Source organism: Leptodactylus fuscus, chromosome 4, assembly GCF_031893055.1.
Source record: "Leptodactylus fuscus isolate aLepFus1 chromosome 4, aLepFus1.hap2, whole genome shotgun sequence".
Lineage (NCBI taxonomy): Eukaryota > Metazoa > Chordata > Amphibia > Anura > Leptodactylidae > Leptodactylus > Leptodactylus fuscus.
Genome location: NC_134268.1, coordinates 47,590,366 through 47,609,292, shown reverse-complemented (window position 1 = coordinate 47,609,292; position 18,927 = coordinate 47,590,366). Strand labels below are relative to the sequence as shown.

Genomic DNA, 18,927 nt, shown 5'->3' with positions numbered 1-18,927 from the left:
TCCTACAGCATGGGCCTTAGCCATAACCACTTTAGGTGCCTGCAGTTATAGTGTCCCAGTCTTCTGACAGATCCACAGCAGCAGATACAGATTACTCGTATGACATGGTTGTACTGCTCAGGAGTCAGACATTTTCCAGAGCCACTTCTAGTCATTCCGGATTGAGAGCAAACAGGGTTGTGGCCACTTCTCAGCCCTATTTATGTGCTGACATAGAACAGACGTGTAGTAACATATTTGTAAAAATAATAAGTGTCTTAAAGGGGTTCAACGCATCATAAAAGGAAAACATAGCTTTCCTCGTGTAATATGTGCAGACGTCATAATAAGATGGTGTCCTAGAGATCTGATCTCTAGCACCTCCATATGTCCATATCTTCCTATAGGTCTGTCACCTGTCACAATCCTCCAGGTCCACCACTTAGCACAGTGCCCTTCGCCATGAGCGAGTATTACTGCTGCTATGTAAGTTGACTCCTATTAATAGAAACTTTCACAAACCCTATAAATGGAGGCCATCGTCATTTTCAAGGCCTCCTTTTGTCATTCTAGTTCTGTCAGTCCTGGGTAGATACCGAGGTGAAGAAGTCAAGCATCCTCATGTAGGCAGGACAGCAGATCCTGTCTATCATCTGCCTACGTCCGACTCTCATAAACCTCTGAACCTCGGCTTGCTCAGTGTTTTGTGCCAGTGACCATCATAGGATTCTGTGAAAACATATCTAGTCCCTTTTTAAGCTGAGCCATTGTACGTCTGGGTGCCCTTGTTCTTCCTCATGCAGATGAGTGGAGTATGTCCTCCAGATGAATAAGCTATAGGGGCTTCAGTAAGTCTCTCTGGGCTCTGTTATAAAATGTATTAATACAGGATAATAGTTACATTGTCTATAACTGAATGAAAGGGAAGAGTCAGACAAAGGGGTTTTCCAATATAATTATGAATTGGCGATTCTTCCAGACTTTCCATCATGAGTAATTTGTTGCTGTGATGTTTGTTGTTGGACGTAACAGAATATGACAATGGCACATCTCCATACACTTGTAAGGGGACGTTCAGACTGCTCTCATCTGTCATAGAATCAGAGCAATGGACTGAAACACAGACAGAATGGCTGATGCAGATGGAGCACCCTCCGTCTCCATTCTATGTGAATGCTGGAACACTTGCGCCCCTGTGCACACTGTTTCAGTCCGCCAGGTTTCCGTCTTAAACCCCAGAGAAACTGGACAGGGGGCGGCTTCCTGGCGGTCACTTATAAATCCCATTCATTTGACTCCCTGAAGAAGACACCAGTACCATAAATGACAGGGTTGTTTTTCCAGTGGTGCTTTAGTAATCGCCCCTGTAGTCAGTTTATCCAACATACTATGAATTTAACCTATTTTTTGACACCTTTGCAATATAGACAATATAATAAAATACCCATCTTATAAATGAATACTCTAGTATACAAGACAACTTCATATAACACAAGAAGCTCGCTCTCCCTTTTTTATGGAGTGTCATTCATGGAAAAACAAATGACGCCACGTTCTTTCAGAAGTCTGAATCCTCGGCAGACAAGCACACTTCCCTTCACACGTGCAGCCGTCCTTACATCCTGGAGAGCGGCTCTATCCTTCTGTTATTTTCCTATTTATCTTGCTATTCATCTTACTCTTCTTGTCTTATCATGTGTAAGCTAAACTTCCTTTGCGGAGGTGCTGACCCCTCTGAGGAGTTTTACATGTGTATCCATATGTGCTGAGATATCCGGACAAGTCATGTGGCTGTTCACAGCGTGGTTATCATCTATCCAGATTTCTTACAAAAACTGCTGAAGACAGATCTGTAAAATTGTCTGATGTACAAAAGACATAGAAATGCCAAAAAGACATACCCACTAATAGTACTCTCATAGCTGCACAAGTAGCACCAGCCACATACTGTACATGTAATGGTCACTTTCTATAGGCACCCCAATAGGAAATGCTAATATTATACCATGGTCAACAGGTTCTGTTGGGATAGTCTGACTTATTGCTATCATATCATATTTAGTAGTCTGACTTATTGTTATCATATCATATTTAGTAGTCTGACTTATTGCTATCATATCACATTTAGCATATGTATATCATTCGCCCATTCTCAATACCTTATCTGAATTGCATGGATTTTTTCTGATGTCTGAATAAAGTTATATTTATTGACAGTCCCATTGTGTGAAATTACTTTCTTTCTTATGTATCTTTCTGTCTGTATTTGAACCCTACAAATTGTATAGCGCTGCGGAATATGTTGGCGCTATATAAATAAAATTTATTATTATTATTATAATAAGAGTACATTGGATTTTTGGCACTAGTCACTGGGTAGGACCGCCTACTGGACTCCTAAGCTCAGAGAGAATAGAAATGACAAATAATAGGTTATACTGAATCTTATCCCATAAAACTATCCTATCCTACTGATATTATCCTACTGATATTATAAATGTGAAAGTTTGTGTGTTTGGATGTTTGTTCCTCAATCACGCAAAAACCACTGAACAGATTAGAATGAAATTTGGCACATAGATAGATTGTAACCCCAATTAACACATAGTTTTTTATCCCGGTAAATGACATGACTGTTATGAATTTATGTTCACATACTATATTACACTGCCCTTGCAGCAGCTTATCACAGATTCTGATAAAGCCAGGTCTGTTATCTCTATATGTAAACACACAGCTAACCCTCAGTGGATTGTGTACATGCATTTGCATAGTATCTGATCTGCTCCAGGCCATGCTGACACACTGGATGGGAAAACACCTTTAATCCAAATTGGCAGTTTGCTACTTTTAAACATGCCGGGAAAAAGAAAATGTAATTTGTTGCAAAATTCTAAAACAACGGCAGCTATGAACGTAGCCAGAAGTCAACAGAGTTCTCCTCAAGCGGAGCTGACGGGGATCATCGACGTCAACAACACACTCATTGTATGGCGTCCTCAGCGAGCTGCTGAGATGCCGGAACAATCACAGCACGAGAAATTAGTTCAGCGGCAGGCCAGTTTGTAAGCTGCCGAAGCACCGGTGGATTATCAATGCCGACAAGCGAGCTGCTGAGATGCCACAACAATCATGGGCACTGTGCGAAGAATAAGTTCAATAAGCTTGACAGCTGCCAAAATGCCGGAGCAGGCGGATCATCGACTCTAACAACACACAGACGAAGTCGCAGGTAGAGGCTAGTATATCAATATGTTCAGCTCCTCCTAAAAATAAGCCTGCTGAGTCAATGTGACAGGTCCCTTTAAATATTACATATCAGGGGAAAGGATTGTCTGGTTGCAAAAAGTATGCTAAAAAGACCTGCTATAAACCAACATGTGGGTACAAGCGAAATGAAAGAAATGTGTCTCCATGTAAACTCAGTCTCACTTTGGTGTGCACAATACCATCACAGCAGCGTTAAAATATTTACTTTTCCAGCGCCGGCTGCCATTCTGTCTTGTAGGCAAAGTGTCAACAATAGGCATAGAACCGTATGTAAACTCCGACCGGAAAATAGCGCGCAAATGTTAAATAAACCTGACACTGGAGTAAACATCCATGTTATATTGAAAGGATTCCTCACGTCCTCTCCCCACCTTCAGTCCTCTATATTGCAACTTACACTATAGGATCCATAACCTTCATAGACATCAATTGTGTCAGCTTCATTTTCTAAACTCTAGTACCAGACGATAGCGCTGTTTCTTTGGGCATAAAAAAAAGCAGATTCTCTTATCTAATCCCAAGTATTGGGGATATTCATTAGGTCTTAATGAAGTACCCATTGGGCAGAAAAAAGCAATGCAGTTTTTCCCGCAGCACTTCTCACATATAGTCTGCAGAGTTTTCCTCTGCGGACTTTCTGTTTCAATTACATGTATGGGGGAAACCGCCGGCATTTCTGTAGGTATAACTGACATGCTATCATTTCCAAAAAAAGCAAAAGTTTAGGAAATCGTAGCATTTCTGCTGCTGGTATTTGTCTGCAATGTGTGGATAGGATCCACTAGAATCCCTTCCACTTTGCAGGGACTGTAAAACGCTGCAGTTTTTGCAGGAGTGTTTATGTCACATGTGCACGCGTGTGCATATAGTCCTTGTCTGGAGGGTGCTGTCACGAGGCGGACGCTGCAGCTGAATCTGAACAAACCGCTAGTGAAAAAAAAGAATGCTACCGGTCTACATAGACCTCTATTGTGAGGGGGCAGATTTTGAGGAGGATTCAGTGCCAAAATCTGCTCCCTCTTACCCCGTGTGAACGAGCCCTAAGGGTCCATTCACGCAGAGGAAAGTGGTGAGGAATTTGGTGTGGAATTTCATCGCTGAAAAAAAGGCTGCCCATTGACTTCAATGGGTTCCTTAAATTCCTCACCATTTTCCTCTGTGTGAATGGACCCTAAGGCCGGAGCCCCACTGGCAAAAAAGGTCATGGAAAAAATGTGGCATTTGACATTCACAGCAAAGTGGATGGGATTTTAGTGAATCCCATCTCACATAAAATACACGTGCCTATAGGTATAATTGTGCAAAGCGCTGCAGTAAGAACTGTGACGTGTTGCCACCACGGTTTTCCTGCACCGTTTTTTGCTGCTGAATGCCACGTGGAGCCTTAGGGCTCGTTCACATGGGGCGAGAGGGGGCAGATTTTGACATGGAATCAGCCTCAAAATCCGCCCCCTCACAACAGAGGTCTATGTAGACCGCTAGTGTTCTTTTTTCCACTAGCGGTTTGTTCACGACAGCACCCTCCGGACTAGGCCCATTCATTTGGGTCTAATCCAGAGTGGAAAGCCGCGAATGTGTTCACGTGGAACCCCGTGTGAACTAGCCCTTAGCCTAAAGGATTTTAAATATAAATAAATCAAACTTGTTTCCTATAGTTTTATCAATCCCATGTATACCAGCAACTAACCTAAATCACATTGTGCCTGGAACTCCTGCCCCAGGATTTCATATTTCACTAAATCCTAATATTTGGATTTGATAATTCCCTGCTCTTCAACAAAGAAAAGTGGATTTACACACCGGAGACATAATAATGAGCCTCGCTTCAAATATTTTTCCTACGTATACCCTGTATGCCCTAGCAACCAGCATGCCCATCTGCCCGTAACCTCCACCCATTACTAGAATAAAGCAGTCGTGGTGCTCTGAGCAGCATTTCATCTAAACTTTTCCTTGCACAGCCCCTTGGTTATACAAATGCTATGCAGGTGCTGTAACTCAGCAGCTCTGTTTAGTTTTGGTCCAGAGGATGTAAATTTGAAGGGAAAAAAGAAAGAAAAGGCTGCAGTATTTTTATTTACGGTATATTGCAGATTTTTATTGTGGAATTTAACCCTTTGCAAAGTACAAAACCCATTAGAAAGGCACATGTATGTCATGCTGATTTGCCATGGAGTAACCTTTATAGGAAAACTGCACAGCTAGAACATGCTAAGGTTACATGATCTTCTAAAATGGGAGTCAGATCCCCAGGTTCTCATCTATCGGAATTCTGCCATGGTTTTTGGCAAGTAATGTAAGGATCTAGTACAGACCAGGGCAACTGCAATGTGAATATAGCCCTACAAGCAGTAATCCTAGAAAAAAAGTGGTGACAAATGAAGATCTGCACAACACCATGCGACATCCCACGGTGAAGACTAATTCCAAGAACTCTGCTTAGTGGGAGACTGTCACCGAGCCAGCATCCACACTTGATTGACTGTTTATGTATTGACCATAACTTAAAGGGAGCGTCGAATGGTGAAAGTTTTATAAGGCTAAGGTCCCACATAGCGAGGTGCAGCCAAAAAGCGCTGCAGAAAAGACAGCAGTGGAAACGCGTCACTTTTTTTTCCAGAGTAGAGTTTTCCTTTTCGGTCTTTCTGCTTCTATTATACCTATAGGGACAATGCCAGCTTTACGTAGGTATAATTCACATGCTGTGATTTACAAGCATTTTTGAATTCGCAGCACTTCCCCTGCAGATTTTTTTTCTACAATGTGTGAATAGGATTAGTCAGAATCCCAATCAGTTTGCAGGTCCCGCTGCAGCCAAATCGAAGCATTTTTGCAACATGAGACCCCATCCTCAAATAGGTTCAGAATGGGATTAAAAAGGTAGCAAAAATCATCATACTTTCTCTTCTTCCTGCTCCTATTCTGCAAAGGTCCCCTGCTGGTCTCTAATTTCTGCACCTTCTCATCACACATGACATGTTACTCCGCCAATCACTGGCAGATGTTGGTCAGTGCTGTGGCCAGAGATTGGCTGAGCAGCCACTTCCTGTGGGTCAGAAAACAGTGACCAGCAGGGAAGCCATGCAACCCTGGAGAATTACTGAGATATAGAAGGCTTCTTATTTTTTAATCCATTCTGGGTTTAAAAAATAAATAAATAAATAGTCTCCACCCAGACAATACCTTTAATACAGCGCTTGCAGGACCACTTCACCACTTTAAAAGGTTGTACTGACATTCCTGTCTACAGGGTCAGAATTGGTTCCAAAAGTTGGGGTATATCTGCACTACTACTTAGAATTTTAGAGTATATTCAGGGCTGTGCAGTTGGTATAACAAACCAATGACTCCAATTCAAGCTCAGACTTTATAAATAGCTGGCAGCCATGGTGGAGACAGACATAGTATAGATCCTCTAATGCAGGGCTAGGGAACCTTCAGCTCTCCAACTGTTGTAAAACTACAACTCCCAGCATGCATACTTGCTCTGCTGTTCTTGAAGCTCCCATGGAAGTGAATGGAGCATGTTGGGAGTTGTAGTTTCACAGCAGCTGGAGAGCCGAAGGTTACTGACCCCTGCTCTAAGAGGTAGTAAGAGAGCAGCTGTACTACAATGGTCAAGGTTTACTCCAAAGTCACACTTATGTCATAATATCTGCTGTGCTAGCAAAAAGTTGTGGCAAAATGAACAACATGACTGCGCTATGCAAACAGGCCCTGAGTAAGTCCATGGGCCACGGGTAGCAGGCAAGTGAGCTATCTTACTAGGTTTTCTTCTAAATATAAAATATATTAATTTTAAAATGGCATGAAAATAGTCATAAGAGCACTTCTACCCACACATATATATATATATATATATATATATATATACACACACAAATAGTTAACCAGGGGGCATTTATACGTGCAGTTTAATATTTGGAGCAGATTGAAGGATGGGCAGATGCATCCTGTGCCTTCATTATACAGCAGATGCCAGCTAATTCTAAAATTTTACATTTACAAATGACACTTGAAGACTCTTCATATGTTTGGATTTTTACCAAATGAGGAAAGAGCTATTCCCATAGAAACCTTTCTCCCTGATCACAAGGATAGCGATGCGGCAACCAGCCCACACACATCAATCTTATCCAAGAACTCCAGTGTGTGCTCATCGCAAATATGTTCAATGAAAAACAGGTTTCAGGCAATGAGTGGCAAGAGACAAATGGCCGCACTCCGCAGGCTCTAGAGCAGGTGTCTCCTATGTATATATACTGCTAATTCTTCATGTCATCTTGGCTCGCACTTCATCTATCTGCATAATACATCTGAAGTCTTACGTCTTGTTTCAACGACTACCCAACTTATCTAATTCAGCATTAAAAGTTTACGTCTTGCTATTTAGTCCTGCGGAAACACAGCTTTTTATGTTGCAGATTTTGCTGCGTTTTTTTGAGCCAAAACCAAGAATGGCTACAAATGGAATGGGAAATACATAGAAAGCTCTTAGGGTAAGTTCACATGTAGATTTTTGGTCAGGATTTTGAGGCCGTACCCACCTCAAAATCCTGACCAAAAAGGCGGATACGACCTCAAAATCCTGACCAAAAAGGCGGATACGACCTCAAAATCCTGACCAAAAATCTCTCAATGGGAGCTGCTCAGGCGATTCGGCCTGAAGACACTCCCCTGCTCCGGACAAGGCCCATTCATTGGGCCTAATCCGGAGCCGATGCAGTGCACCAGCTTTCAGTCACAGCTACCCAGTTTCTGCTCCGGTACCCTGTCTAAACTTACCCTTATACTTCTCCTTTCTACTCAATCCACTTCTGGCTTTGACTCCAAAAAACACAGCAAAATCTGCAACAAAAAAAAGCTGTGTTTCCGCAATGTGGGGCTTTAGCCTCAGGTGAAGGTCCCACGTGGCTGGACATGGTGAAAAACTAAGATGGAAAAGCATTGCTTTTTTTTCCTGCAGCGCTTCTCACACAGTCCACAGGGGTTTCTGCTTCCATTATACCAACAGAGGAACCGTCAGGGTTTCTGTAGGTATAATTGACATGCTGAGATTTCCAAAACTGTCTTGGTTTCACAACGTCTGGATGAGACGAACCAAAATCTCATTCACTTTGCTGGTACTTTGTTGCAGCCGCCTTTTCCAGGAAGTCTTTTTTACATGCTCTGGGGGTTTTAGATGCTGAACCCTGGAGTTCTAGGTTGGTTGAGACCCCAGGGCTCATGACTGGAACCAGCACCCTGTGTCTACTCGCCCTTGATCATAGGTAGATACCTGTGCTATGGAGGTTGGCTGACTTAGTAAAGCTTGCCCCTATAGCACAGGTAACTAATGGTGAAAGCAGAGGCGGCATGACCTAGTTCCAATCACGTGAACCAGGGTTGTAACCAGAATGGAATACCTAGGTGCAGCATGTAAAACCCCCTTGACCATGTAAGTTAAGAAAGACTCCCTGGACAACCCCTTTGTTGGTCTTCAATGTCACATCAGTGGGGGCCTCACACATGGCACTTTTTCAGCTTCACTCACTATATATGTGGCGACAGATTACAAATAGAGATGAGCGAGTACTGTTCGTATCAGCCGATCCGAACAGCACGCTCCATAGAAATGAATGGATGCACCTGGTACTTCCGCTTTGACGGCGGCCGGCCGCTTAACCCGCCGCGTGCCGACTACGTCCATTCATTTCTATGCGAGCGTGCTGTTCGGAACGGCTCATACGAACAGTACTCGCTCATCTCTAATTACAAATACTTTGTGGAGAAACCTCTTAAAAGTGTATATTGTTTGCTCATTACAGACAGAACAATAGCTACTGATACAGAGATTTTCCTATTCAAGCATTATACAAATACACTGGAAGAATTTCCATTCCAAACAAAGCATCACAAGCTCACATTAGATAAAAATCCTGACCTGCCTTCGAAAAAGGCTGCGACAAACGTTGTCCATGAACCACCCATTACCTTCTATTCTATCAGATCCTACAGAAGAACAGGAATACAACAATTCCCAGTATTATTCTCCTGACTTTGAGAGCGCCATTAGTGCAAAGTGCTTTCAGGTCTGCAACCTGAACATAATAACTCCCATAATAATACCGCATGAAGGCAGACACAGCGGGCACGTTCACTAAGCAGCGCTATGTCAGGCTGAAAGTGTAGTGTGTGCTGCCCCTGATAAGAGGAGTATAGAAAGGCCACATTGGGTACAACTGGAAAGACATGCTATAACCTACCAGTCTAACTAATATTGTTTGTAGAAGGGGTGGGGGTTGTCATCAATAATACAGTCATAGGAATAATGATAATATATAGGGTGCCTGCAGCGACCACAAGGGGGAGCAATTTGGGACCCTTAACCATGTAAAAAAAAAATAGTCCGGTTGTAAAGCTGCCCATACCTATAATAAGCAATAAAAAAACAAAAAAGACCCACAACTTTATACATATCTAGTGAAGAGTTTGATGCATTACATCGGACTCATCTCTGGTGCTCCTGGCGCCTGTGTAGTGGTTACGTGACGCCTGGTCAGTGTACCACAGCTTTACTGTGCCTGCGCACTCAAGCCAAGGTGTATTTTCCCCCCATCTTTAGGGAGTACAGATGCTAGGTGAATATTAAAGGGGTTCTCCAGTTTCAGCAAAGAAATTCTATTGCTTATAAAATGAAAAGTTGTACAATTTCCCAATATACTTTCTGTATCGATTCCTCACAGTTTGCTACATCTCTGCTTGTTGTCAGTCATTGTTTACTTTCAGTGGATAAAAATCAGTCCATGGTCATGTGATATACAGTCCATGGTCATGTGATATACAGTCTATGGTCATGTGATATACAGTCTATGGTCATGTGATATACAGTCCATGGTCATGTGATATACAGTCCATGGTCATGTGATATACAGTCCATGGTCATGTGATATACAGTCCATGGGCATGTGATATACAGTCCATGGGCATGTGATATACAGTCCATGGTCATGTGATATACAGTCCATGGTCATGTGATATACAGTCCATGGTCATGTGATATACAGTCCATGGTCATGTGATATACAGTCCATGGTCATGTGATATACAGTCCATGGTCATGTGATATACAGTCCATGGTCATGTGATATACAGTCTATGGTCAGGTGATATACAGTCCATGGCCATGTGATGGGCACACAGGTGCACTCGTTACCAAGCAGATGTCTGATGACTGTGCTGTGACTGTAACGAGCTGTGCACCTGTGTGTAATCACATGACCATGGACTGTATATCACATGACCATGGACCCATTTTTATCCACTGTAAACAATGGATGACAACAAGCAGAAATCTATAGAACCACGAGAAATCCATATAGAAAATATATTGGAAAATTGTACACAAATTATACCATTTATTTGCTGACACTAGACTTTAAGGCTAAGGTGCCACGTAGCAGGCCGCAGCAAAAAAAACGCAGCAGCAACTCATCACAGTTTTCCCACAGTGCTTTTCACAGAAAGTCCACAGAGATTTCCTTGCTATGGCTCGGTTACCTCAGTATATATGATTCCATTACCAGATTACGGTAGTATATTTTCTCAGTGCTGATTTAGTAACCTGTACTTTATAGGTTACCATTCTCCCATTACGTGCACGGACTACCTGGCGAGCCTGTGACAGATATGTGCACATACAAACCAGAGAGAGAGAGCAGCAGCATGAACTGATGGTGAAACAGGGGGGTGACTTAAAGGGGCTCTATCATTGGGAAAAGTCATTTTTAACTCAACATATACTTGCATAGCCTTTAGAGAGGCTATTCCACACCTACCTTTTGTATGTTAATCCCCTCAGTAGTTTTTGAATGAGCCTGTTTTTATTCATATGCTAATGAGGCAGCAAGGAGCACCAGAAGTGTCAGCGAGCACTGTCTGCTGTGTGTGTGAGAGCAGGGAGATGAGTGATCATCAGCAGCCTGTGCTGTACACGTAGCAGGGAGAGATAGTGCTCCATGACACTTCCGATGCTCGCTGTAAGCTAATTAGCATATGTATAAAAACTGGCTCATTCAAAAACTACTGAGGGGATTTACATACAAAAGGTAGGTGTGGAATAGCCTTTCTAAAGGCTATGCAAGTATATGATTAGTTAAAAATGACTTTTCCCAATGATAGAGCCCCTTTACCTCAGTGTTACTGCAGGCATTGTAGCTGAACTGTAGTCACCATACACATCTCTGCACTCAGGCCAGGGCTACACTACAGCTGCAGCACTACTGAATGATGTTTCACTATTAAATGACAGCTGCCGACTACAAGATTACATAAAATTGATATTAATCATCAGTCCTTTGGATAGGTCATCAATATCATATTGGTTGGGGTTCCTAACCCCCACAGATCAGATGTAGCCAGGGACTGTGGGCTTTCTGCTGCCTCTTTTCAGCTTACCAAGTGCAGTGCCATACATTGTATAGTGGTTGTGCTTGGTACTGCAGCTCAGCTGCATTCTTCTATATGGGACTGATCTGCAGCATGGCCGTGTGACTGATGAACACTGGCTTGAGAAGGAGAAAGTGGAGCTCAGCCAAGCACTGCAGGATCTTCAAACAGCTGATCAGTGGAGGTCCCAGGTGTCAGACTTAAGCAATGCGTTTCCACCACGGTCTTTTCTACAACTTTTTTTTGGCTATCGCTCACTATGTGGGGCCTTAGCCTTAAAGGGGTAGTCCAGCCTTTTAATACTGACACAGGAATAGTCTTGATGCGATAACTAATTTAATACAGTTACTCAGTTCTTTGGTGACTACTAATAGCTTTATCAGATTGTAATAAAAGTGGGGATTTCCTAATTGGTTCTGCCAAGTCTTCTGCCCAGTTCATACTTGCAATTTTGATATATATTTTTGATGCCAAAACAAGTAGAGACTCTTCTTACTTTGCCTTCTTACTATAGAGAAGATCTACAAATTGTTCCCTGCGCCTCCTATTGGTCTCCTGATACTCCACAATACATTGGTATTCTGTGCTGGAGTCAGGTAGACACAATGCATTTCATTCAGAAATAACCGGCTCAATTGTTTTAATACAGTTATATGCTAAACTAACAAGTCCAACAACTTTTTGCTGTGTCCCAGGGGTGTGACCGGCAAGGATTGTGACACATGCCACACGTACCTGAGTGCCAAACAGTTCAGGTAGCCACCTGGGACATATAAGGTAGAGATATATTGTCAGGCTTGTTATCTAGCTGCTACATAATTCTGCATGGAGTAAACATGGCATGGGCTAGTGACCCAGCGTTACCCCAATAACTGGCTGCCAGGCACAGGCGCAGACATATGTTTCGTGTATGTCATTCCTCTGCAGCAGGTTGTGTGTTTAGAGATAAGGTTGTGTAAGATCTGCTCTCCCAGGATAAGGCGCGATTCAGTTTGTTGGTTGTACATACTACAGAGCGTGCGCACTCTATGGGATATAGAAGGGGGACAGTTCTGACTGCTCTTCTGCATGGTAACAATACAAACTATTGCCTTTATCATGGTATATACCGGTTGGGGTATAGATATGAAACCATCAGCAGATTGGTGGTGATCCCATCAGACTGACGGTCTGATAATTCACTGTAAGGTGGATGGTATGAGCATGTCGTACATATATATGGGGCGGTCTTTGCTTGTTTTGTGCTGTATACTGTATGTAAACACACAGAGTATTCCAAGAAGTCTGATAACCTGGTGCATGTTTCGAGAATAGAACATATCACATGAAAACTGAGAAGGACCTCACTAGAAAGACTGTCATAAAGTAATAGTACAGACAATAATAGAGCCTAAGAAGACTTTGCTGGGACTATCTCATTTGTAGGACATGCCCAGCAGATGTTTGTTGGCATATGTTGGGGAATAAACAGAGACTTTTAATATGCTCCACCCTCCAACCTCCAAACACTCCTGGCAGCATCTTATTCCCCTCTTCCCATTGACAACACATGCATGCTTAGCTGAACCAAGCATGCATGTGGATGTGTAGTTTACAAATAGCTGCTGGCCAACAGCTATAAAGCTGAAGCCACATGTTCTGGAAAAGCTGCATTTTTGTTGCAGATTTTACTGCAGCTTTTTGAGCCGAGTGGTTGTAAAAGAAATGGGAATATAAAGGCAGCTCTTCCACTTCTACCTCCGACTGAATCCCCTACTGGCTTTGGCTCAAAAAACCGCACCAACAAAACAGTAGCTTTTCCCATCATTCTTAGGGTCTATTCACACGAAGGAAAATGGTGAGGAATTTGGTGTGGAATTTCAGCGCTGAAAAAAAGCCTCCCATTGACTTCAATGGGTTCCTTTTTCAGGGCTGCTTTTTTTCAGCCCTGAAATTCCACACCAAATTCTTCAACCTTTTTCCTCCGTGTGAATGGACCCTTAGGCCGGGGCCCCACTGAAATGCCGCTGTAAAAATCGCGATGTTTTACTTTATTTGCAAAGTGGATGAGATTCATGCCAATCCCATGCCCCCTTTGCGGAAAAAATTGCAGCGCGGACACGCTACGATTTACAAAACCGTTGCGGTTTTGAAAATTGCAGCATGTCAATTATACCTATGGAGACGCTGGTGGCTTTCGCACAGATATAATTGTAACAAAGTCTGTAGAGGAAAACTCTGTGAACTTTCTGTTCAAAGCGCTGTGGGAAGAACTGCAATGTGTTGATGCCGCGGTTGTTCCTGCAGCGCTTTAGTGCAGAAGTTCCGGCCAGTGGGGCCTTAGCCTTAAGCCCCACCTTGCGGAAAAGCAGCTTTTTTTCTTGCAGATTTTGTTGCGTTTTTTTGAGCCAAAGCCAAGAATGGATTGAGTGAAATGTAGAAGTGTAAGTTCTTCCTTTACGTTTCTCATTCCTTTTGTAGCTAATCCTGGCTTTGGCTCAAAAAACTGCAACAAAATCTTCAGCAAAAAAAGCTGAGTTTCCGCAATGTAGGGCTTTGGCCTTAAAGGGCTTTTCTAGGCAAATGATACTGATAATCTATCCTTAGAATAAGTCATCAACATCAGATTTGCTAGGGTCCAAAATGCAGGACCCCCACCGATCAGCTGTTCTCAGCAGCCCCTAAACAGACAGCACAGCAGGAAGCAGACAGCTCTGTTCTCAGTGTGGTGGCCGAGGTACTGCAGCTCAACTCCTATACACGTGAACGGGAGCTAACATGCAGTAACTTATCGTGGCCACTACACGGAGTCCTGACAGATTCTGACTGTGTTCTTCATATAGCGGGTGCTGAGAACAGCTGACTAGTGGGCTCCTATGTGTCCAACCCCCACCAATCTGATATTAATGACCTAGACAAGCATAAGTCATCAATATCATTTGCCTGGAAAAACACTAAGTTTTTTGCTAGCTTTAGACCAGGGCCCTGTGCAGCGTAAACGCAGCAGTTTGGCCACAGCGGAAATGGGCGGCAAATACCATGGCGTTTTACAGTCCCTGAAAAGTGATTCATTAACAGGACTTTGCGAATGCCACTCATACATTGCAGAAAAATACACACAGCAGGAATACTGCGATTTTCGTAATCATTGCATTTTTCTAAATCGCAGCATGCCAATTATACCTATGAAACGCTGGCGGTTTCCCTATAGGTATAATTGAAGCAGAAAGCCCGCAGAAGAAAACTTTTGGTATCCCCAAAAAATAATTTGCACTGGCCAGGAGCCGATAATACCCGATCTGTCTATAGAAAGTTAGCAGAGCCGTTTCGTTACCGGCTTGTTTCACAGTGGAGACATACACGTGTGGTCCCCATTGTAATCTGTACATCAGGGTTGGCCAATAGAGAAGCCTGGCACACTTCTAAAGGCAGCACACATTAGATTTTTGTCAGACAATATGGCTGATTCGTCCATTTTGGCAAACCAAAAACTGGAATTCTGATGCTGCAAACGGCCGTTTGCGACTAGCTTTAATCAGATCCGCCATATTGGAAAATTTTGTCTTGCTGTCCAGCAAAAATCCCAGTGTTTTGCATGATCACTTTTGATAATGTTGGTGGTGACATCGTTTGATCAGTCGCCCTTTGAGATCTAACGTCTATGGCCATCTGTACAGTGTGCAAGATTTCATTGAAAAAGGATTCCCTTCCAATTCAGCAACAAAGACAAATAGCACCGCTGGGATTGCCGGGGATGAGAACTAGAAATTGTATTTATCAATAATGGGGGTAAATGTTCCCTGTAGTATCTAAGTGTTTTTGTTTTTTTTTCTTATTTGTACCTTGTAAAACTCCTTTAAGAGTCTCCCGACCTCCTCGGATACAGATTATAGAGTTCATTACACGCAGTAATTATCTATATAATCAGTCATTTGCAGTCTCTGCATGGAAGTGCCGCCTGACACACCAGATATATAGCCATGAGCAATTCTACGGACTTATCATACAGAAACTGAACACTTTTCCCAAGGCTCAACCTCGACTGACTCGCTTCTACCCAGATCTGCATATCCGTCTGCAAAGACGTTCCCATAAGCAGAAAGCGCTGCACTCAGCTGTGCCGAGTCTACAGAAACATGATCACTAGCCACCTGCTATGTCCAAACAGTCCAGAAGAATTCAAGTTTATTCTGGAAATTAACCTCCTCCCTGCCAGGTGGCCAGCTTCAGCAACATAATGGGGTGCCCATAATCTGCACGTACAATAAGGGATACCCGTATAACCGTATTCATGACCCACCTAATATAATTTCTGTACAAATTTTATTTTGACACCTAACAAGACTTTTTAGTGTCTTTTTGTTGTATCAGGCTACAGTAACATCTGTGCCCTTTGACCTCTCTTCTGGACCGGAGGAATGCCAAAATGGATAAAAACAAACATAAATGGAGCCTGAGGAACCCCTTTGACTATAATGGGGGTCCGTCAGATGTCTGTTTTCTAAACTAAAATCGGTGGACAAAAAAGTCTGGTTTGTAAAACAAAAAAGTTACGATGGATCTCGGCTGGATGGGCACATGACGCAGGTGTGAATGAAGTCCTAAGATATAAATTATTACGCTGCAGCAAGTTATTAGTGTATTATCATCATTAGTTTGCTACATCTATACATACTATATGAAGCAGAGGGCATGCTAGAACTTGTAGTTCCATAACAGCTGGCAATGTTCTAGTTCATCATGTACAGAAGAAGTAAAATAAACTGTGTGACAGGTGGCGGCTTTACTTGGAAGTCTGATCTTGTAGCGTTTGCCATGGCAGTGAACTGTAGGGCATGTGTAACAATACTGGCACGAGCTTTGTTGTGATCTTCAGTTTTGCTGGCAGACTTAGGCCATCTTAGAACTACAGGTTCCAGTATGCCTTCTGTATCCATATAAGAGGTGAATGGAAGGCTGCAGCATATACAAGAGTGTACATGACAGCTGGCAGCGTTTCGACAGACTGCTCTGCTGTAGTTTTCCATCCGGCTCCATCCAAGTGTGCAAGTGACGTCATATGTGTTATGGGCACAGGTTGTGGATCGTATTTATGAAAGAACGGCCCATTGTTTAGCTGGAATAAAGATGCACCCAACAATTTGCAATGTCCATGGTGAGGGAAGGGGCATATTCACATATGGCGGATTTATTGCAGAAATATTTGAAACTATCCAATTCATCTGAATTGGACTTGAACAAGTCCGTGTACCGGCCGCCAAAAAAACCCATTCAGAGGAACGGAACTGATTTTGAGTTGCAGAAACTTTTGTAACAAATCTGGTGTGTGTAACTATACCCTTACATAATGGCATAAGGAAAAGAAGTATACAGTCTCTAGGAAACAGTAATATCAATCCACACATATCTTGATTGTAAAGTATAAGGTTAGGGCTATACAGTAATTTTGGCTGCGACACTCGTTGCACAACCAAAAATCATCAGGTCGCCTTCACCCATGTTATTGGATTGAGTCACGTAACTTTGAGTGTGCCCCAAATTCAAGCTGCAAAAAAGTTGCAGTCGCAATGGTTGCATGGCGACCTGGCAGTCTTTAGTGGTGCAATGGGTGTCACAGCCAAAATTGTTGTGTAGCCCTTACCTAATTTGTACGACGTTACCGATATATGTACCGCTTATCTGGTGTCACTGTCACAATCCTAACAATATAAAATTTATGTGAGGTTTTTTTTTTATATTCCTGTTCACACGATGCTGCAGAATACCCTCTCACTTGTTTTACAGTTGTGGTTCCTACCCATTAACATCAATGGAAGCAAAATGCAAAAAAAACCCATAAAGTCCATTTATCTATACCATTTCTAAAACGTCAGTCACCCATAGTGACCCTGCCTGCATGTATTGCTATGACACACCACCTGTACCCATACATGCCAATCTCTAACCCTGCCCACTTCTGAAGATGGTAACTGCTTATAGGTATCCAGCGAGATGGCATCACTTGTTCACGTTGCAATTGCCAATTATGTCACAGTATTGGCTGCAGTTTGTGAAGCAAACCTAATATATCAAAACTTGGCACGCTGGGATTTGTAGTTCCATAGCAGATGACTGATGGGCAAACTACCCGTCCAGTATGTGCGTGAGTCAGACAGGGTGGCATGGCAGTCAGGACTGGTGGACATGTATATATATGGGCACTCCATAATATGATAACATGCCCCATAACCTCATCATGCCACACCTACCCATTAGGGACATTGGAGTCAGTCACAGGTAGAGCATTGGATTTATCCCTAAAATGGCACAGACAAGCAATGGGCAAAATCTTCCATAGACTGGCAAAGAAGGATAGCAAGGCTCCATGCATGTGCCAGTGTGTAGTGCCCACAGCCCTGTGGCTGCCACCTGCACATGAAGTGACTGGACAGTGAAGAATAAAAGTTGCAGAGAAGTGAAGGAGCCGAGGACATGCCGGGCACACAAGCATCACTCACCTCCATCTCCATAGGTCTCTATGCCGTAGCCATCCTGCAGCCCGTTACTCCAAGTGCCCTCGTACCTGGCCTGGGTGCACAGACTCTGGCGGACCCCATAGCGCCCCTTGAAGCCATGGGACCACTCTCCCCGGTACATCCACCTGCCCTTGGTCTCCACACCCAGCCCATGCCTCTTGCCCTGAGCCCAGTAGCCCAGGTAGGTGTTGCCGCTGGGCCAGGTGTACACCCCGACTACCTCAAAGCCGTGTGACCAGGAGCCCGCGTACTCCCCCTGCCCCTTGGGCCCCGTACAGATGCCGTGCCCGTGTGCCTTGCCATCCTCCCAGCCGCCGCAGTAAGTGCCGCCATCGTCGAAGTCAAAACGTCCGCCCGTCATTCAGGGGAGCTGAGAGGAGCGGGGAGCTAGTGACTGTGTCCCGGCGGCGGCATGCACCCTCTCCTGTGCCCTACACCCTGCTCCGGGCGCGGCATGTACACCCCCTACATCCCACTCACAGCTGCCAACACCCGGCCAATCCCCAGCCGAGCCCGCCAGCATCATCTGCCGCTAACCGCGCCCCCACCCCCCGCACTCCTCCTCCTCCTCAATACTCTCATCCTCATCACCAGCAGCCTCACTATACAGCGCAGGGTCCGAAACTGGGATGCGAACACGTCAGGGAGACTAGCGCCCCCTGTCTGCAGGGGAGAGACTGCGGCAGCCATAGCACGCGCGCAAACTTCTCTTCTGTATTGTCAGCCAGGCTGGCGCCAAAGTGGAGTCCGTCACATT

At 43.7% G+C, this 18,927-nt stretch overlaps 1 protein-coding gene across 1 annotated transcript in view; it reads right to left on the bottom strand.

Moving 5' to 3' along the window:
* JPH1 (junctophilin 1) overlaps positions 1–18,640 on the bottom strand; it is a 97,363-nt gene extending 78,723 nt beyond the window's left edge. The window contains exon 1 of the mRNA XM_075270418.1: positions 18,153–18,640. Within this exon, the coding sequence (XP_075126519.1) occupies positions 18,153–18,531 (379 nt within the window). The 5' untranslated portion in view covers positions 18,532–18,640. The remainder of the gene's footprint in view (positions 1–18,152) is intronic.
* Positions 18,641–18,927: the final 287 nt, after the last annotated feature.